The following is a 22,131-nucleotide window of genomic DNA, read 5'->3' on the forward strand; positions in this document are numbered from 1 at the left end:
ATGCGGGGCTCGATCCCAGGACCCTGGGATCATGACCTGAGCCGAAGGCAGGCGCTTAACGACTGAGCCACCCAGGCGCCCCGTCTGAGTGATTTTTAGAAATGCTGAATTTGAGCTGCTTTTTGAGATTTCTAGGTGGAGATGTCCAGAGGTCAGCTGGACATCACGCTTTCCTGGTTCTACTATTTGGTTTTTTTTCCAGCTTGTTTCACTGGCTCCTTCTGCTCACCTGATTAGACATTGGTGGTTCCCTTCCATTCTCTCACTGATCGCCCCCTTTTTAACAATCTCTCTGGATACTTCCCCCACTACCACAATTTTACCCTTACTTATGTGAGTTCCAGGTTTTAAGACCCACCTACTTGGATATCCTGCAGGTATCTCAAGCTTATCTTGCTAAAAACCAAAAGCAGGGACAACAGGATATCCACATGAAGAATAATTAAAATGGCCCCCACCTTACACATATATAAAAATTAACTCAAAATGGATCAAAGACCTGAATGTAAGAGATAAAACCATAAAACTCTTAGAAGAAAACATAAATGACCTTGGATTAGGCAATGATTTCTTAGATATAACACTAAAAGCATAAGCAACAAAAAATAAGATAAATTGGATTTCATCAAAATTAAAAATTTATATACTTCAAAGGTACACCAGCAAGAAAGTGAAAAGAGGGGTGCCTGGGTGGCTTAGTCGTTAAGCGTCTGCCTTTGGCTCAGGTCATGATCCCAGGATCCTGGGATCCAGTCCCGCATGGGGGGACTGCTTCTCCCTCTCCCACTCTCCCTGCTTGTGTTCCCTCTCTTGCTGTGTTTCTCTCTGTCAAATAAATAAATAAAATCTTTAAAAAAAAAAAGTGAAAAGAACAAGTGTAAAAGGGCTAGAATATGTAAAAAACTAGAATATATAAAGAATTCTTATAACTCAATAACAAAAAGATAAATAATCTAACTAAACAATGGGCAAAGGCAATGGACATTTCTCCAAAGAAGACATACGAATGGCCAATAAGCACATGAAAGGATGGCTGACATCATTAGCCATTGGGAAATGCAAATCAAAACCACAATAAGATACCACTTTACATCCACTAAGATGGCTGTAATAAAACATACGGGGCGCCTGGGTGGCTCAGTCGTTAAGTGCCTGCCTTCGGCTCAGGTCATGACCCCAGGGTCCTGGGATTGAGCCCCGCATCAGGCTCCCTGCTCTGCGGGAGGCCTGCTTCTCCCTCTCCCACTCCCCCTGCTTGTGTTCCCTCTCTTGCTGTCTCTCTGTCAAATAAATAAATAAAATCTTAAAAAAAAAAAAAAGACATACAATAACTAGTGTTAACAAGGATGTGGAGAAACAAACTGGAAACCTTATACACTGCTAGTGGGAATGTAAAATGGTGCAGCCATGTTGGAAAACTGGCCCGTTTATCAAAAGGTTAAATGTAGAGTTACTATATGACCCAGCAATCCATGCTGAAATATATACTCAGAATTAAAAACCTATGTCCATACAAAAATTTGCACACAAATGTTCATAGCAGCATCAGTATCCTTCATAAGAGCCAGAAAGTAGAAACCCAAATGTCTATCAACTAACTGATGAATGGATAAAGAGAATGTGGTATTATCCATACAAAGGAAAATTTTTCCACCATAAAAAAAGAATGAAGTACTCCTATAGGAGTACCACAACATGGATGAACTTCAAAGCCACATATTATGATTCCATTCATATGAAATGTCCAGAATAGGCAAACCCAGAGAGACAGAAGTAGATTGGTAGTTGTCTGGCTGGACCTGAGGGTGAAGGGGCAGCAATGGGGAGTGACTGCTAGTGACTGCTAATGGGCATAGGATTTCTTTTAGGGGGCGCCTGGGTGGCTCAGTTGGTTAAGCGACTGCCTTCAGCTCAGGTCATGATCCTGGAGTCCCAGGATGGAGTCCCACATTGGGCTCCCTGCTCGGCGGGGAGTCTGCTTCTCCCTCTGACCCTATCCCCTCTCATGTGTTCTCTCTCATTCTCTCTCTCAAATAAATAAATAAAATCTTTGGGAAAAAAAAAAAAAAGGATTTCTTTTAGGGATTACGATAATGTTCTGCAATTAAATAGCAGTGATGGTTCCACAACCTTGTGAATATACCAAAAACCACTAAAGTGTACAGTTTATAAGGGTGAAATTTTTGCTATATGAATTACATCTCAATTTTAAAACATTAATCCTAAACTATAGTCTCATTAGTCATAAAAAGTACAGGATGCATTGTAAGGATGATTAATATCAAGAAATGTTATAGAATCTTCATTTGTGGATAATTTCAAAAATATAGGCTGGAATAAACAATTTCTTAAACTTTATTACTTATGTCCATTACAAACCTGTATCAAACATTATCAAAGTGGCTCTCCTTCTTAAGCATATTTATGCATATATATAGTTTTGTCTTGTAACCCTTAAAATACTAAATAGATGACACTATAAGGAGTGGGGAATCAGTAGACATATTCTAAATTTACTATTTTTGAAACATGATGCCTAAGTTGAGAACGAGATCTACAGTGTGATATAGGTTTCAGAAGACCCTGTTTATAGTCCTAGTTCCACTAATGATTTGTAATGTATCTGTGGGCAGGTCACTTAACCTCTTTGACTCTGTTTCTTCACCTGAAATGTGGGGATAATGGTATCATCTCTGCTTAATATAGTTATCTTTCTGGTTTTTAAAGAGGTTTACGATGAGTAAATAATCTTCGGGATAAAAACCTCTACCTCTCTATAAGGGAACAGGAGGTAAACCAAACCATGTCCCTCTGTGAAGAAACTGGGGGAGGCACAAAGATGGCACGGGATAAAGAAGCAGGTAGGGCTGATCATGGTGATGGCACATTAGAGCGTTGGATTCATGATCCTGGCTAACTCAAGAAGCACCTGGGACAAAAATACACTTAACTCCTCCTTTTGTGATTTTAACAGAAATGACAATGGACAGCCTACAGCTGCTGCGCCTGAACTTAGAAAAGCTAACTGCCCAATCTCCATAGGAATGTTCTTTCTTAAAATTTTTTTTTTATTTTTTAGTATAATTAATATAATTTTATTTATATATAACTATGTAACTTATCATTTAATATGATTTAGCGTAATTTTTAAATTTTCCAGTACAATTAATGTACAGTGTTACATTAGTCACACGAATGTTAATAGATAAATATCTGGCTTAAATTTATAAGCACTTCATTAATTCTTAGATTTACAGCAATCTCATCTCAAATAAATATACCTTGATTACCTTGAAAGAACAAGCTTAAGTCTCTACCCCATAAATAACAACTGTAATAAACTGGCAATGAAATTAAGAGTATAATTATTTTAATAAACATATTTACCAATTCTTTTAGTTAATGATGGTGTTTTTTCAGCAGTTCTTACCTAAAATAGAAATATGGATTATAAGTTAGAATTCTTTTTGGTAGAAGGCAATTACCTCAATTTGAAAAATTACACTAATCATGAATTTATAAATTGGCTTTATTCCAATTCAACACATGAAGGTTTGCAAGAGGCATAACGTGATCAAGCTAGAAGGAAGTTAAAAGATCATCTAACCCAATACATTCACTTTATAGACAAGACACTGAGGCTCAGGGAGCTAAAACAACTTAATGGAGGCAAGAGAGTTCACGGTAGGGCCATAATGGCAACTCTGGCCTCCTACTCCCACATGGTACCTTGGCCACTCCAGGACGCACCATCAATTTAGACACAGTTTTGAGATTTAAAATATTGTCTATGAAAAGCTTACAACTATTTATGACTATAAAACACATTACACAAAAGTCTAATTTCAGAAAGCTGAGGGATTAAGTATTTTAGTTCTTTAAGCCCATTTTTGTTTACAGTGATAGGTAAATCAATCAGCTCATGCTGATTCCCTTTTCATAAATCTGCTTCAGGTTAAGAATAACAAGCATTCTTCAAGATCTCCCCTTTAAAGCTCACCATACATTATTAATTTAAGATACTATACTGTGAATTTTACACCAAGAAATCATTGCAAAAGAAATTAATATTTAAAAATATATATTCTACAATATGTGACTTACCATAGAGTCCTCAAGTGAATGGGTTAAATGAATATTGCTTATATATTCTTGTCCCTTCTCTTCTAACAGATATTTACACCTAAACAATTAAAAGAAGGTTAAACTTTGGTAGCTGATAAGTTAGTAAAGTATAAGTAAAGATATAATCTCTATGATCTTAATTCCATTAACTTGCTTTTTGGTATTTCTAAGAAGCTGCAAAATGAAATGTTATCCAATTCCCTATCAACTGTCATTTTAAAGTTAAAAAAAAAAATGTTCCCTTTGTTACGCTACTTTGCTAATCTCAGTGAGGCAAAAAATACCAACTTGAGAACTTTCAACTTTTAAGCAAGTTATTAAATTATCGCTTTAAGATTTAAAATTTTTTTCAAATAGTTCATCTTAAATTTTATTTAGAGGATTAACCAACTGTACATTTTGAAGGAATTCTTTGGGCTTTCAACCTTTCCTTTTAAGGCTTTTTAAGGTTAAGGTTTATTTTCAAACAATTGCTCTGAAATTTTAAGTTGTACTATTTTGCAGGCCAAAAATTCTACACCACTTATATATATGTAGACCTTATTTTTAAAGAAGCAAGATGGCAAAGAGACATTTAGTGTATGTCATTATCATTCTAAGATGCCATTGATTATAAGAAGCATGATTATTTTATGTACCACCACTGCCAATTAAATTATGACCCACCACCAGATGTGTCCTCATTTCAAAAATTTGAAGATGTGAACAACTGTATGTCTTAGAAGCAGTGAGATACAGTACTATTTGATAGGGGGTGTGATGGGTTCTTAGGGAAAATCCTTGGCAACAAGGGCTCTCTTGTGCCCATCGTGAAAAGAGCCTACTTCCAACAACAAAACTATATATTCCCAATTTGGTGTTTAGAAACAGAATCATCTGAATGTCATAGATACAACACATAAGCAATGAATGCTTTGGTCACCATGGAAGGCTTAGGGCTTTTTTTTTTCTATAAAGTAGGTTACCCCATTTTTATAAAACTGGTGTGAATTGCAAGCCATGGTAAAGGCAAAAATAGTTGAGGTGAAAAGTTATTCAAGATTTTCCCACTGCAGTGTCTAACTTGCCTGTTTCTGAATAAACATTTAAATACCTTACCCTGGATACCACTTAGCGTGTTGTTCCCAAGGGTCTTCACTGGGCTTCCAATCAGTTAGCCCTCCTCCACAGTGAAAGCATTTTACTTTATCACCTTCCCCTAAAAAAAGACACAAGTAAAAATACATGTATTTGTGCAATTAGAAGCTTACGCAAAAATACCCCCCTTAACACCATGAAACTAATCATTTCTAAATTACATGTAAATCTTATAGCTTCAAAGACGACATTCAAATTCACATCTAAGTCATAGACATGATTGTTTGAAGAGGAAATACACAGTAAAATCACTGATTCAATCTGAGGTATTTTACAAAAGGCGAAAATAAAACTGGCCAATTTTTATGTGAAAAATTACAATTGTTACCTTCTTTCTAATGTGTCATTTGGGGCCACCAATACTACACTTTTTCAAACTGTGAAACTTTAACAGTACTTAGCATAACAAAATTACAAAGTAAGTTTCTCTAAGGTTATAGCTACAGGACACTAAACAAGCCTTCAAGATTGCTGTAGGAGACGATGTAAATAAAATACTGAAATAAATAATATTTTGCATTTGGGCACTACTCAATCCTAAAATAAATGGGTCAGATATATAATGGTATAACTTTCCTGAATACACCTGGAAGCCATCACACTAACGGCCCTTCCTGACAAGTTTACAGCCGTCTGTTTGAGAAGTGCTTATTTGAAGCAAGAAGGCATCACAGGACAGCTTTCAAATATACAGTCTATATACAAAAGGCAGAGATCAATTTTAATATCAGCCAAACTAAACTCTTTAATGTTAACTCTTTTTTATGAGGTGTAGAAAGAATGCATGTAATCTTGTACTGAGCACATACAGTAGGTGCTCAATTAGAGTTACTGTCAGACCCATTCTTCTATTGAGGAGATCTATCATCTTTTGCATGTCATCCTTCTCCAAAAAACAATCACATAAAGGTAAACATAACTCACAATATGGTTGTCTTTCTCCCATACATGTAGTGGTTACATTGCAGATTCAACATAAGGGTTCGCAGATTAATACTGATATAAATAATCATGCCAGCCTACACCTAAATATTTACCAGTTCAAGGGGCTAAAGGCATCTACTTTTTAGGAGCACTGTAATAGTTGGAAACTTAGTTATTAGCCTGGTTTAATAAGAAAGTTTACCTAAAGCATAAAATCCAGCTCTTGCAAGCTGCTCCTTGTTAACCGAGTATATCCACGTCCCAAAAGTAATGATCCGTGCTTCATAATCTGCCATGGCTGGATTTCTTGGAACATTTGTTGAATTTGGGAAATTCCTATCAGAACTCACAACATCAGATTCACTTCGAATGTTAACATTCCGGCCCAGAACAAAGAAGCAGTTAGGAAAGTGTCGCCTGTGTTCTGACCATGCACGATCACAAGGTTCCCAATTTTTCAGTTTTCCACCACAACAAAAGCACTGCACTTGATCATCAATACCTGTGTAGTAGAGTCCAGCACTAGCTAACTCTCTTGGGGTCAAGTGGGCATAGTCTGGCCAGTTCTGAAATGACTTTAATCTAGCTTCTTCACTATACATGGCAGGGTTCCTCGGGTATATGGTGTCTGAAATATCTACGACCTGTCCAGTTCTCAAAAGATAGTCTGCATGAGTCTCGGATGGCCTGTCTAAAACAAAATGATTTCTGTTTCCCAGGTAGCTTTCCGCTTTATACTGACCATTTTGGATACCCGGATTTGTAGGTTGTGCAGCAGTATTTTCAAAATAAAAGCCATTGATAAATCTGCAATTTGGGGATACTTTCCTGTGTCTTCCGACTGCTGAGTCTCCATATTGCCATCTATCTATTGCTGCGTGACAACTAAAGCACCGCACGGTGTCTCCTTCACCAGTATACAGAAAACCAGCTCGTGCTAGCGTTGATGCGGAAACAGGACTACTACTTGGGAAATTAGCAAAAGTTTTTAATCTATTAAACTCTTCTAGAAATTCTTCATCCTTATCGATGTCTGCAGGTACACAAGTTTTAGATCCTTCAAAACTGTTAAAAGTCATCTTCTCTTGAAAATAGGACTTGTCCACCTTTTCTAAAAAGAGAACATTACATTAGGAAATCCAAAATGTGAAATACAGGCAATATAATTTTGATATTAGGAGCTAACAAATTACTTACTGATGACATAAAAGTAATTACACAATCTCTAAGAAACACTGTAATTCCAAATACTAGAGCTCTATATTACCACACGATTCAAGCTATAAAGTAAAACCTAGCATTTTCATTTTTTAGAGGAAAGTAATATTTAAGCAGGTAAAATAGAACTATTCATTTTTAATTGCTTATTTTACATAAATGTGGAAACTCTGTGATACAGAATATATTAAAATTATTAACCATGTAAAATTATTAATTAGGAAAAACAAAAGCATAAAATATGCAGATTCTTAAACTCTGCGTAATTGTTATAATGGATCATTATATATTCAAGGCATCAAAGTTCAGTTTTTACAATTTAAAAAAAAGTATGTTTAGAATGTTAATGAATAAATTTTTAATATTTACTTTTCTGCTTAGCAAAAGGTTGAGTTTTACTCACAATATTGGTTCCAATATGTCCTTTTTTTTTTTTTAAAGATTTTATTTATTTATTTATTTGACAGAGAGAGAGAGAGACAGCGAGAGAGGGAACACAAGCAGGGGGAGTGTGAGAGGAAGAAGCAGGCTTCCCGCGGAGCAAAGCGCCTGATGCGATGCGGAGAGCCAGATGCGGAGAGCCCAATGCAGGGCTCGATCTCAGGACCCTGGGATCATGATCTGAGCCGAAGGCAGATGCTTAACAACTGAGGCACTCAGGCGCCCCAGTTCCAGTATGTCCTTTCAGAGCATCAAATGTTTCTGATTTTCATGCATATGAAAATGGGACTCTTGTAGTCCATTTTTTGTTGGAATCGGATCATTTAGGATGTATATATTACTGCCCTCTAGAGGGTAGCTCAGGAAAAATACTAAGTATGTGTAGATCTTAATTGCAGGTACTTTTGCTATCAACTTCCCATGGTCAAAAAACAATCTGTTCAAATGGAAGAGAAGTACTACCACAGCCTCATCAAAGCTGCCAGATTACAGCTGTGTAACATTTAACCCAGATAAAATACTAAAAGGGACTAGCTGGGCTATGAGAAGGGTAGCCAGATAAATTATCCTCCAAACTTGGGACACCTTGGAAAGTGAAAAATAATGCTGCTAATAATTACACTGGGACAACAGGCATAATTCAGGGTTGCCTCAGGCAAACCTGATTCTCCAGAATCTCACACTGTTCCTAATACTCTGCTCAGTACATGCTTGGGGGAAAAAAAAAAAGACGGTCACAATAATTCTGTCTCTACTTTGTATGTGCATTAATTGATTTCTTGGGAAGAATTAGCAACCCCTGCATTATGTTGGCACAACAGGTCTTGGAACATCATCTCGGAGTAATGTTCAACGCAAGGCTTCTGTCTTGCAGGCTGGCAATAAACTTCAGTCTTTCCTGGCCTTGTCATTTACAATGGTAGTAATTCATATATACCACAAGAGCTGAGATATATCTGGATACAACAATTTTTGGAAGATAGACTCCATGACTCTTCATTATTGTTTCCCAGATGTCTGAAAACATTTTGACACTAGCGTCAAGACCCCTTGTTCAATCAGCATAAGGTGGATGACAAAAATCAAGATTCAAAGAAACCAAGGCTGGCTGACAGGCTGAGATGAAATTTTTTTTTTTTTTAAAGATTTTATTTATTTATTTGAGACAGAGAGAATGAGAGAGAAAGAGAGCACATGAGAGGGGGAAGGGTCAGAGGGAGAAGCAGGCTCCCTGCCGAGCAGGGAGCCCGATGTGGGACTCAATCCCGGGACTCCAGGATCATGACCTGAGCCGAAGGCAGTCGCTTAACCAACTGAGCCACCCAGGCGCCCGCTGAGATGAAATTTAATAGGGATATTAAACATTACGTTCTGACTTTAGAAATCTGTTGCACAACTAAAGGAAAATGGAAACTTGGTTTAGAAAGAAGTCATGTGAAGGCAAACCTCTAGATTAAAATCTTGGGATTTTAGTTAATTAAAAATTCCATTATGAGGGGCTGGCTCAGTTGGTAGAGCATGAGACTCTTGATCTTGGGGTTGTGTGTTCAAGCCACATGCTGGGCATAGAGCTTATTTTTAAAAAAGTTCATTATGAGCCAACATTACATGGCTACTAAAAAAGAAACTTAAAGCAACTCCAGGCTGCATTAATGTCCAGATGTACAAGGTCCAGATCCAATTCAACTACATATTGAATATTATTTTCAGTACTGAAAACACTTCAGAAGGAACATTAACAAAGTGTTGTATCTATAGAGAGCAATCGGGATGATGAAAATGGTGTCCAATGAGGAAAAGGTAGAAGAGCTGAGAGTGTTTATCTCAAAGGGAAAAAAAATGTGGGGAGAGGGCTGTAGAGGAAAGAATAATTACCATTAGCTATCTAAAAGGCTGTTATACAGGAAAGGGATCCAAATTCAGTGTAGCCTGAGGACAGAAGTCGAGTCAATGAATATAATTATAGCCAGTAGATTTTAACCCAATACAAGGAGGAACAGTTACAACAATCAACAGCGGTGCAGAATGGATTGGGGGTGCCTTGTAGATTTCTCCCATCATGAGAAGGCACTTGGGCATAGAGTAGGAGGCAGGACAAAACATTTCTAAGTCTATAATGACCCTGAAGAATTAATGCTCAATATAATCCAGAACATATGAAAATTACCTTCTCTGAAGTGCTAAGTTTTATTTCTCAGGTCAATCAAAATAGAAGTATAAAATCAAGGATCTATTCTCATTTTGCAATAGCAGATATTTGTATAGTTCAAGTAGTCACCCCATTTCAGATATTATTACATAAAACTCCATCATTCAATAATAGCAGGAGAATCTCTATTTGAAGCTTTCAAGTGGAGACCTCATCTTCCCAGGGGTTATTTCCATGCTAATAGTTTGGATTTCACTGTTTTGAAAAGCAGATACTTATTTTTTTAAAGATTTTATTTATTTATTTGACAGAGAGAGATACAGCGAGAGAGGGAACACAAGCAGGGGGAGTGGGAGAGGGAGAAGCAGGCTTCCCGCGGAGCAGGGAGCCCGATGCGGGGCTCGATCCCAGGACCCCGGGATCATGACCTGAGCCGAAGGCAGACGCTTAACGACTGAGCCACCCAGGCGCCCCGAAAAGCAGATACTTATTCAGAAGCACCCAATTGAACACTACATATACATTATCAGAGTGTGAGCTTTTGTTGAAGGGTGCGAAAGCAGAATTACCAGAGAGGTTAAGGGTGAAAGGGAGAAAAATGACTCACAACAGATAGAAACCTTGGGATTGGCGGAAGGCACCAAAAGAAAGGGATGAAAGAGAGGATTTTATTTATAAAGGATTTAAGTGAAGTGAAGGTGGAGAGATGATATTTAGAAAATAAGTATATATGGAGCACAGGAATTGTGAATAGAGAAGAAAATGGGGTATGGATATTGGAGAAGGGTGATAAAAAGCTTTGGATGTGAAAAAGTCTAAGTGCAATAAAGTATGCTGAGATCATTTAAGGCTTCTTTGTGAAAGCACACTCACGCTCTGTATTGGGTAAGCAGAAAGGTAAGAAGGCACACAGAAAAAGATGTCAAAGAAAGCTCTGTAATTAAAGGGGCTAGGCAGTCAGTAATCTTGAACGGAATGGTGGTTGGGAAAAATGGTACTATGGAAGCCAACAATGGCACAGAAAAAATCAGCAAGCAGTGCCACATGCATGGAAAATTTCAAGATCATGAGATGTTGTGTTTAAAATATACACATACCACGGGCGCCTGGGTGGCTCAGTTGGTTAAGCGACTGCCTTCGGCTCAGGTCATGATCCTGGAGTCCCAGGATCGAGTCCCGCATCGGGCTCCCTGCTCGGCAGGGAGTCTGCTTCTCCCTCTGACCCTCCCCCCTCTCATGTGCTCTCTGTCTCTCTCATTCGCTCTGTCTCAAATAAATAAATAAAAATCTTAAAAAAAAAATAAAATATACACATACCAAAAAAATACTTACATGTACATATACATACATACACAGCACACATATACATTTAGCATAGTCAACTGAGTAAAGATAGCCACATAAAACCCACCTACTGGTATCTGCACACAATACAAAAGTTTCTACTTCTCCTAGGCTTTTATTACTGAAGTTGTCAAATATACAGAAAAAAGGTTATTTTAATGGAGAAAAGGACATAAAGTAAGGTATACATTAGACTGCCACTGCATGAAAACATATACTTACGGATAAGACTTGTTTTTGTTTTTTGTTTTGTTTTTAAAAAGATTTTATTTATTTATTCATGAGAGACAGAGAAAGAGAGGCAGAGGGAGAAGCAGGCTCCCCAAGGAGCAGGGAGCCCGACGCGGGACTCGATCCCAGGATCCCGGGATCATGACCTGAGCCAAAGGCAGATGCTTAACCCTCTGAGCCCCTCAGGCACCCCCAAGACTTGTGGGTTTTTTTTAAAGATTTTTATTTTATTTATTTGACAAAGAGAAAGAGTGCACACACGTGCATTCGATAAGGGACAGAGAGAGAGGGAGAAGCAGGCTCCCCACTAAGCAGGGAGCCTGATGCGGGGCTTGATTCCAGGACCCTGAGATCATGACCTGACCCGAAGGCAGATGCTTAACCAACTGATCCACCCAGGTGCCCCTGGATAAGACTTATAAGGTAATTTTTTTAAAGTAAACTCTACCCCAAACATGGGGCTTGAACTCATGACCCCGAGATCAAGAGTCACATGCTCTGCCAACCGAGCAAGCCAGGCACCCCCCCTTTTTTATTGTAAGGCAACTTTTATTAAGTGGGTAAATTAGGTTAGGGTGGCAGGAGTACAGGTGATCCTTTTCTCCAGAATGTCTTTTTTTCCCCCCAAATGTCTTTAATAATATTTTCACTTACAGTCTCTCAGGTTGGCGCTGTTGGCCTGGATCAGGAGCCCAGTCATGGGGGAGGTGGATGGGCTAACTGCCCCCTCAACCTCCTCCACTGGAGCCCTGCAGAGAGGAGGGAGGGAATTGTGCCTCTACCGGCTGCACTGCCAGACCAGTCCTTGCTGTCCTGTGAAGCCCTGTGGAGCTCAGCGGAGCTGAGCACTGAGATCCAAGCTGACTCTACAGATGCATTTGGTGAGCTGTGGATTCCTGGCCTGCGGCTGAGTGTGCGCATGCGCCCACCTAGCACTCCACAGAGGCAGCCCGGCACTCAGCTGGACTGTGGCTGCCAGGGCATCCTGGAGGTGAAGAGTAGGTCTGACAATGAATTTCATTGGTTTTTTGCTAGAAAGAGCAAAACTTGGACATTTTGAGTTTTGTGGATTACTACAACATGATCATAAAATACCTAATGTTGACAATTTATTAGGCCATGCAGATTTCCAGGGAGACTTACTACCTATAAATAATGATAATTATCACAAAGGTATTTCAACAAACAACCCACTACTTAGGATTTTTATACAAAAGAAGGGAGAGGCAGATAACAGTGCTTTTGGTACAGACATGCTAATGAAGAAGGAAAATGTTTTAGTCAATGCATTGTGTTCTGTCAACCACAGAAAAAAGCCACATCCAGTCGTTGGTATGCCCCAAGACGTTAGACCTGCATCTTCTATTACAGACACAAATATTCTCCCAGAAACACATCATAGGGTTAGTTTATCCTTACAAACACAGCACTGAACATTCTCTAGGACTCTATAGCCAGGATGGTTTCAGAAAGCCCAAGGGAGACACCACATGGCTTAGATAAGTCCCAGGGATCTTTAACATCCTGGCTTATTCCAGATCAGGTTCACAGCACAGGGTTACTGGATATTAATGATGAAGTTTTAGAAGTTAATGGCATAGAAGTTTCAGAATAGAGTTTTGATCAAGTAATAGGATGACTGTAAACAGCTGCAATCTCATCGTAACAGCGAGACAAGTAAACCAGAATAATGTTAGGAACAGTAGGACTTTGGCAGCTCTAGCAAATCTACTGATAATAATAGCCTTCTTTGCCATCCACAGCAAATTAAACCGTATGTTGACCAAAGGATGAAGACGACATTATTATTGAAGATAATGGTATGCTACAGAAGATTCCTAAAGCTGTTCTCACTACCAGAAAGCCTGGAATGGTTAACACACATAGAACAAACTTCGTTTCAAGTCTGGACAAAATGGTTTTATCCTTCTAATTGAGTTTAACATCCCTAGCAAGTTGCACGAACAGAATTTGAAATGCATGTACCAGATCAAAAACTCTTAGATTCTGGAACAATCATTATGAAATCATCATTCGAATGTTTTCTGAATAAAGATGTCACTGGACTTGTAAATATGGCAGGGCTTGTAAATATGGCTAGTCGAAGAACTTTTAAACCTCTGAGTCAATGACCTGGAACAGGCATGAGAACAATAGTGTTGCAAGTTTAAAACGTTATGAAAATAAATAGAAACAGAAAGTAGATTAGTGATTGCCCATAGCTGGGGCAGGAGGGGAATAGGGAGTGACTGCAAATGGTTACTGGGTTTCTTTTCAGAGTAATGAAAACATTCTAAATTAGGCTGTAGTGATGGTTGCACAAATGTGAATATACTAAAAGCAACAGAACTGTACACTTTAAAATTAATTTTACGGTAGGTGAGATACATCTTGATAAAGCTGTTTAAATGCTAGTTTGGCAATTGTTAGTATAAACTGGTGGATCAGAGGTGATTTTTTTTTTAAGATTTTATTTATTTATTTATTTGACAGAGAGAGACACAGCGAGAGGAAACACAAGCAAGGGGAGTGGGAGAGGGAGAAGCAGGCTTCCCGCCGAGCAGGGAGCCTGATGCGGGGCTTGATCCCAGGACTCTGGGATCATGACCTGAGCCAAAGGCAGACGTTTAACGACTGAGCCACCCAGATGCCCCTCAGAGGTGATTTTTAATTAAAAAAAATTTTTTTAAGTAAACGCTACGCCAAACATGGGGCTTGAACTCACAACTCTGCAATCAAGAGTCACATGTTTCACCAACTGTGCCAGCCAAGAGCACTGGATCAGGGGTGATTTTAAGGCTAAAACAAAGGGAGCTTTGCCAATGAAATTATGTGCTTTTTATACAGAAAACTAGATGTTACTATACATTTTCAGAAGTAGGTGAGAGGGGCACCTCTCCCTCTCCCACTCCCCCTGCTTATGTTCCCTCTCTCGCTGTGTCTCTCTCTGTCAAATAAATAAATAAAATCTTAAAAAAAAAAAAACCAGAAGTAGGTGAGAGGACAAAATCACTTCTATTTGAAGTGGTTAAATATTTAACCACTAATATTTCTTTCAACTACATTCTTTAAATTCTAATATGAAGTCTAATTCTTATCTCTTTTGATACTCTGAGGACCTCAGTTCTTCTCAATATTTTATTTAATGTTCTTCTGTTCCTAATTGTTACAAATCATTTTCTGAAATGCATTTTTTTCTAACTTCTAAGAAAGCAAACCAATTGGCTGTTTTTAGGAGCTTCTTTCCATATTATGAAGCACTGAAGCTATGTTCCTGAATTATGAAATTCTGTGGGTTTTTAACATTCACTTTGTTCATCTTATGGCTTACATATTTATAAACTAGTTCCAAATAGATATAATTTGTTATGAAGTGCAGTTAATTGCACTGACTCTGGTAATATAGGAGACTCTCCTTTGATTCTTATCTTCATTCCCTCTCTCATTGCAAAGCATTCCTTTTGTTGTGTCTACATTTATGTTAGTGTGCTTTTGAACTCTTTTAATGTATTCAAGTAGTGTGAATTGTTTTGAATACAAAATACACATAGATTAAAAGATTTTTACACACAGAACAGATTTGTGTACTTTTTTTTATACAAAGATTTTAGATCTTCAGTGGGATTATTACAGGATCACTGACTACACTTTAGGAGAAAGTTGTGGTATTTATTGTTGACAGAGTTTATCATCATATTATTTTCATTAGGCTATTTATTTCTCGCATATCCACTTAGAACAAATAAGAGTAAGGCTGCCAGCTTTCATTCTTTGCCTGACTTCTTGGGTATGTATCATTGTACAATGTGCACAAGCACTACAGTATGCATGTACATAAAAATTAAGAATATCATGAAGTACATAGGTTCCCTACAGTTTACGTGTAATTCCCCCAAAAGCTATTTATTAATTTATTATTTTATTTTGATTAAGTAATCTCTATGCCTAATGTGGGGCTCAAACTTAGGACCCCAAGATCAAGAGTCACATGCTCTACTGAGCCAGCCAGGGACCCTTACTAATTAATTTTATGGTAGGTCTACTAAAGGGTGCCTTTTTAAATTTATTTTTAAAAAATTTATTTATTTGGGGGGGAGGGGTGGGGCAGAAAGAGTCTTTGAAGCAGACTCTGTGCTGAGTGCAGAGCCCCATGCAGCCTTGATGCCAGGCTTGACTGATCTCACAACCCTGAGATACGACCCATTTAACCGACTACGCCACTAAGGCGTCCTTATGCATGCCCTTAGAACCAGTTGTGTGCTATTAAAACACTGAAAGAATCAAATGACTACATTCTGAAGGGCATATTCTCTGAACAGTGTAAAAAGAAAAAAAAAAGAAAGAAAAAGAAAATCCTGATTATTTGGGGGAAAAAAAAACCCTCTAATGTCAAAGCAATAGAAAAAATCCCATGCAGAGAGAAGTATTTTTTGTGAGATTTAATATCAGAACACTATTCAGAAATGTATTAAGCTTTTTAATAAATACCTGCCTTACTTGAAACAAAAATTAACAATTTTTTTAAAGATTTTATTTATTTATTTGACAGAGAGAGACACAGCGAGAGAAGGAACACAAGCAGGGGGAGTGGGAGAGGGAGAAGCAGGCTTCCCACTGAGCAGGGAGCCTGATGCGGGGCTTGATCCCAGGACCCTGGGATCATGACCTGAGCCCAAGGCAGATGCTTAATGACCGAGCCACCCAGGCGCCCCAAAGATTAACAATTTTTTTAAAAAGTTGTTTGGTAGTCAATTATTACTTGGCTTAGGCAATTTTAAAAAACAACGTACTCCATAATATCATGAGTTTCAGTTATCACAGCATCTTCGAAAATATAAGTAAGCAGTTTCATATGTATACCAGACAGTGATGAAAGTCTGCAAATTAATACAAATTTATTTAAGATGGCTAACTAGGAAACTGTCTCTGATGACTGAAAATTAACCACTATAAATACCTATTAAAATTTAAGTCAAGGGGCGCCTGGGTGGCTCAGTCGATTAAGTGTCTGCCTTCGGCTCAGGTCATGATCCCAGGGTCCTGGGATCGAGCCCGCACTGGGCTCCCTGCTTAGCGGGGAGCCTGTTTCTCCCTCTCCCTCTGCTGCTCCTCCTGCTTGTTCCCTTTCTCTCTCTGTCAAATAAACAAATAAATAAAATCTTTATAAAAAAAGAAAAAAAAAATTTTAAGTCAAAATAGCACCTGAGTAATAAATCACCATTCTTAACAAATAAGTAAAAACCTTTAGTGTTGGGGCGCCTGGGTGGCTCAGTTGGTTAAGCGACTGCCTTCGGCTCAGGTCATGATCCTGGAGTCCCTGGATCGAGTCCCGCATCGGGCTCCCTGCTCGGCAGGGAGTCTGCTTTGCCCTCTGACCCTATCCCCTCTCATGTTTTCTCTCTCAAATAAATAAAATCTTTAAAAAAAAAAAAAAAAACTTTATTATTTTTTTCTTTTTTTCTATGCAGCTCATAGATCTTTATAATCTATCTATGCTTCACTCTTCTGGTCTCTGGAAGAAATTTATCCAATCACTACAGGCTCACTTAATGAACTACAAATTCTTTTCTTTTTTTTAAGATTTTATTTATTTGAGAGAGAGCACCTGAGAGAGCACAAGCAGGGGGAGCAGGAGAAGGAGAGGAAGCAGCAGGCTCCCAGCTGAGCAGGGAGCCCGATGTGGGGCAGGGCTCAATCCCAGGACCCCAGGATCATGACTCAAGCCAAAGGCAGCCGCTCAGCCAACTGAGCCACCCAGGTGCCCCTGAACTACAAATTCTTAACGTTATTCCTGCAACGAGGGGCTTTGTTAACCTCTCATCATGAAAAAGCATTTTTTAAGTAATTATATTGATATGGCACAATACAAAAGGAACTAAATGATTGTTACAGGTTGAATCGTGCCCCCACAAAAGATAGGTTTAAGTCCTAACCACTGGTTAGGAATGTGAACTTATTTGGAAATAGGTTCTTTGCAGATGTAATCAAGTTAAGAAAAGGTCATTAGGATGGGCCCTCATCCACTATGACTGAAGTCCTAATGAGAAGAAACACAGACACAGAGGCACGTAGGGAAGATGGCCATGTAAAGATGGAGGCAGAGACTGGAGTGATAATGCATCAAAAAGCCAAGAACACCAAGGATCAGTGGCAACTCCAGAAGCTACAAGAAAGGCAGGGGACAGATTCTCCCTAGAATCTTCAGAGAGAATGTGGCCCTGTCAACACCTTCATTTCCAATTTCTAGCCTCCAGAACTGTGAGAAAATAAATTTCTGTTGTTTTAAGCCACTCAGTTTGTGGTACCTTGTTATGGCAGCCCTAAAAAAACTAATACAATGATGTTAAAAATATGACAGGAATTATTAGCTCCCACTGGAGCACTATTATGCTTAAATACATTAAGTAATTAAAGGCATCTGTTTAAAACTCAGAAAATGTAGTTTTTAGAATCTCACCTATGACATCTTTGCTGATTCTTCCACTCAAAACCCCAGAATGATTACTCTTTGTGCCACTACTATATCCTCTATACAATTTGCTGATGCTCCAAGTTGTACTAGAACAAGATTTGGGAATTTCTGCATGCATGTCTGTATGTGTGTATATATGTAGTACATTGTTAGAATGAAGGTCTTTTTTGGCAAGGACTGTGTCTTATCATAACTGTATTCCCAATGCCTAAGGCAACACACAACATGCAATAGTGCTTAATAAATGTTGGGTGAAAGAACAAATGCTGAACCACCTCTATTAGGTTACTGCTGTTATTATGCCACATCCTACCCACCATCTCCCCTGGACACTTGAGATCACCATGAGCACTAAAAATTGTTAATATATGCCTAGGAAATGTGAATAAAATAGGAAATACATGCATACCATGCAAACAGTATAATTCTTCAGTGATAAAAACCTATACTAAAATCACATTTCAGGGGCATCTGCCTGGCTCAGTAGGAGAAGCATTTGAATCTTGATCTCGGGGTCATGAGTTCAAACCCCACCTTGGGTATAGAGATTACTTAAATAAAAACTTTTTAAAATTCACATTTCAAAAATGTTATAGGATTCAAAAATTTTTTTATAGTAACAATCAAAATTTTATGTGTGTTCACCATAAAACACCATCATAATTTCAAATTTATCTTAAGATTCTTTCTTATTACATGCAGAAATATTATAAGTTTTACTCATTAGTTGCCTTTTCCCCCTATAGAAGATCCAGCACAGAGATCTTTTTTATCCCATTTATTATTTTTAAAATTAATATATAACATATTATTTGTTTCAGGGGTACAGGTCTGTAATTCAACATTCTTACACAATTCACAGTGCTCACCATAGCACATACCCTCCCCAATGCCCATCACCCAGCCACCCCATCCTCCCCCCCCCACTCCAGCAACCCTCAGTTTGTTTCCTGAGATTGAGTCTCTAATGGTTCAGCACAGAGATCTCTTAAGAAACATCCTCACTGACATAAAAAGGAGGCCAATCCCTCTTTTAATTACCTTAAAGTATTAGCCAGTTAGTTCCCTGTTCACAAATAGCATTTTGAGGGGCGCCTGGGTGGCTCAGTCATTAAGTGTCTGCCTTTGGCTCGGGTCATGATCCCAGGGTTCTGGGATTGAGCCCCGCATCAGGCTCCCTGCTTCGCGGGAAGCCTGCTTCTCCCTCTCTGTGTCTCTCTCTGTCAAATAAATAAATAAAATCTTTAAAAAAAATAGCATTTTTACAAAGTTGTAGTATGTACGTAAATTTATCATAATATTAAGAAACTGAACTTTTAAAAATGATATGCCCTGAACAAAAAGAGTGTATCACCTTTAAAGTTCAGCTATATTTACATAAAAATTCAAATTTTAGTCAATTGTTTCTTTATACTAGTAGGGTTCTTCAAACCATGAAGCCTATTTTAACTTTAAGTCATCTCTATACCCAATGTGGGGCTCAAACTCACGACCTTGAGGTCAAGAGTCGCATGCTCTTCCAAGTGAGCCAGCCAGGCACCCCTCTTTCAACTTCAAATTAAAAGGTCAACAAAACATTTTTGAGGTTAATTACATTCAATCAAATCAAAAGTTCATTCCCTAAAATTAAGCACTATAGCCATTCAAATAACTAAATGGCTTTAATGAGCACTTAGCTCATACGCTCAGTCAATAACCTGAACTTATGAATACTGCTATATACAATATGTGCTTGATCATGAAACCTACTTCTGTAAACACCTGCAAGGGCATACTGAGAATCAACAAAGAGAATATCAATTACATGTTCTATACTTGGTTTATAAAGTCATAGTAATACTTAAATTTTGAGCACAGACCTCTAGTCTTTGCCTAATTATTTATAATAATTAACTCCACAGGTACAGTTGCTCAGAATGGACACACAGTAAGGTATTCCCTCATCTTTTAACAAATTATGCAACTGTGTTCCCCAAAACACTGTTTTGAATGAGGAATACACAGGTTTGGGGCTCAATAATTCACTGAGGGCTATTACTATTATAATATTATACTATCACTATTACTATTATTCCCTCTTCCATTTCATTGGAAACTGTTCAGAACTTAAGCAATTTACAGTGCTTGCTAATCAGTTACCTTTGATTAAAAAACAAACGATATACAGTCCAAACTGTAGATCCATGACATAATTAATACTATTTACGCTTATTCAGAGCCCAGATTAAAACTGTTGCTAAAATTGGAACAGGCAGGAAAAAAAATCTCAAGATGGATATTAACTCAATCTTTAATACAAATATTTTCCTTTTTATTTTTTAAACAATTTTAAAGATTTTATTTATTTATTTGGGGGAGAGAGAACACAAGCAGGGTGAGGGGCAGAGGAAGAGGGAGAAGACTCCCCACTGAGCGTGGAGCCGAAACTGCTGATCCCAGGACCCCGAGACCATGACCTGAGCTGAAGGCAGACGCTTAACCCACTGAGCCACCCAGCCGCCCCTAATGTTTTCTTTTTTAAAAGAGAGGAATTAAAAAAGAATCTTACTACCCAGGCTGTGACCTTTAGTATATTTATCCTTTCAGAACCTTTTCTGTGTGCATATTATAAATATTTCTAGAGGGGATTTATTATACATGGTATTTTATAACTTTCTTTCTTTTTTTTAAAGGTTTTATTTATTTTAGAGAGAGAGTGAGAGCATGACAGCAGTGTGAGGGGCAGAGGGAGAAGCAGACTCCCCACTGAGCAGGGACTCCCCAATGCAGGGCTCGATCACGGGACTCCAGGATCATGACCTGAGCTGAAGGCAGACGCTTAACCGACTGAACCACCCAGAAGCCCTTTTTTTCCATTTAATAATATATCATAAGCATCTTCCCACATCAATCTTTATCTGAATTAGAACATTATTTTAAATGGATGACTAGTACATGACTATACAAATGTATCATGACCTCATCAAATCATATATTTTTTTTTAAAGATCCCATTTATTCATTTGACAAAGAGAATACAAGCAAGGGGAACGGGAGAGGGAGAGGCAGCGCCCCCCCTTGCCCGCCCGCTGACCAGGGAGCCTGACATGGGGCTCTGGGATCATGACCTGAGCCAAAGACAGAGGCCCAACCCAATGAGCCACCCAGGCACCCCTCAAATCATATTTCTGAACACTAATTTTAGATGTATATTTTTAAAAAGAGACAATACACACATGATCAAATAATTCAAGAAGTCACCTCATTCATGCTACCCTGTACCTTAAACCCTCTGGTATTCCTTGAAGGGTTTCAGAACAAGCCTTCCCAAAATATGCCACTTTGGCATGTGGATTACTTTAAGCTGAAGTCAATCAAGGCCCAAAGAGGAAAAGCTTTACCTTCCCCTTAACTGCCTAAAGGAATTTAGATAAAGGGCTTGGTCCAGGAAGAGAAATCAGAGATAACTACAAAGAATTTGGGCTAGGTGTGCTTAAGCTGGGGGACGCTCTGCAGGGCCTGGAGATCAAACTCCTCTCTGTGTCCCACTCTCTCTGTAAGGCCTGGCAAACATTTGTTTATCAAACATTTGCTCTTCCCACCTTCTTGTAAACTGTCTTCCTCCCCTTTGAAGTCTCAGACCCCTATCCCCCTTCTCCTGAGCTCAGGATGGCATATAAGCCTCAACCACCTGACTGCCTGTGGCTCTCATGTTCTTATGTGGCTTCTGTATGTACTTAAATTTGTTTTTCTCCTGTTAATCTTTTATATCAATTTACCAGCCAAAGAACCTAGAATAGTAGAGGAAAAAACTTTTCTCCCCAACAGTTGGTGAGCCAAGCAGGAGCAACTTTACTGACTGATCACTGCTTGCTCCAGGGCTATGGCACCTGAGAAATCTGGCACCTCTGATAGGCATGGCAGAAGGTAAGAATTCTTACCATGTCAGTCTTCTGGATCTCTGCCTGAAGGGTCCAGTGGAAATGAGAGTGGTGCAAATCCTTTTTTTCCTTTTCTAAATTTAGATTAGCAGGAAAAAATATTTGTGAAACTAGTTCCTTGGGTATAGCAACTCTGGTAAAGATCTGTTATGAGTACTCTTGATTTTTTT

At 38.5% G+C, this 22,131-nt stretch overlaps 1 protein-coding gene and 1 pseudogene across 2 annotated transcripts in view; one reads left to right on the plus strand and one right to left on the minus strand.

Moving 5' to 3' along the window:
• Window positions 1–22,131, minus strand: part of LOC110577355 (X-linked inhibitor of apoptosis) — a 58,472-nt gene that overhangs the window by 15,529 nt on the left and 20,812 nt on the right. Inside the window, exons 1-5 of one of the 2 annotated variants that reach the window (XM_044911722.1) lie at window positions 12,352–12,475; window positions 6,389–7,297; window positions 5,224–5,323; window positions 4,105–4,183; window positions 3,388–3,430 (exon numbers count right to left, since the gene is read on the minus strand). In XM_044911722.1, the coding sequence (XP_044767657.1) occupies window positions 3,388–3,430; window positions 4,105–4,183; window positions 5,224–5,323; window positions 6,389–7,265 (1,099 nt within the window). In that variant the 5' untranslated portion in view covers window positions 7,266–7,297; window positions 12,352–12,475. Of the gene's footprint in view, window positions 1–3,387; window positions 3,431–4,104; window positions 4,184–5,223; window positions 5,324–6,388; window positions 7,298–12,351; window positions 12,476–22,131 lie in introns of those variants that run through there. The other variant, XM_044911721.1, reaches the window with a different exon arrangement.
• On the plus strand, window positions 12,489–13,701 carry LOC110576219 (annotated as a pseudogene).

Source organism: Neomonachus schauinslandi, chromosome X (genome assembly GCF_002201575.2).
Source record: "Neomonachus schauinslandi chromosome X, ASM220157v2, whole genome shotgun sequence".
Classification (NCBI taxonomy): Eukaryota; Metazoa; Chordata; class Mammalia; order Carnivora; family Phocidae; genus Neomonachus; species Neomonachus schauinslandi.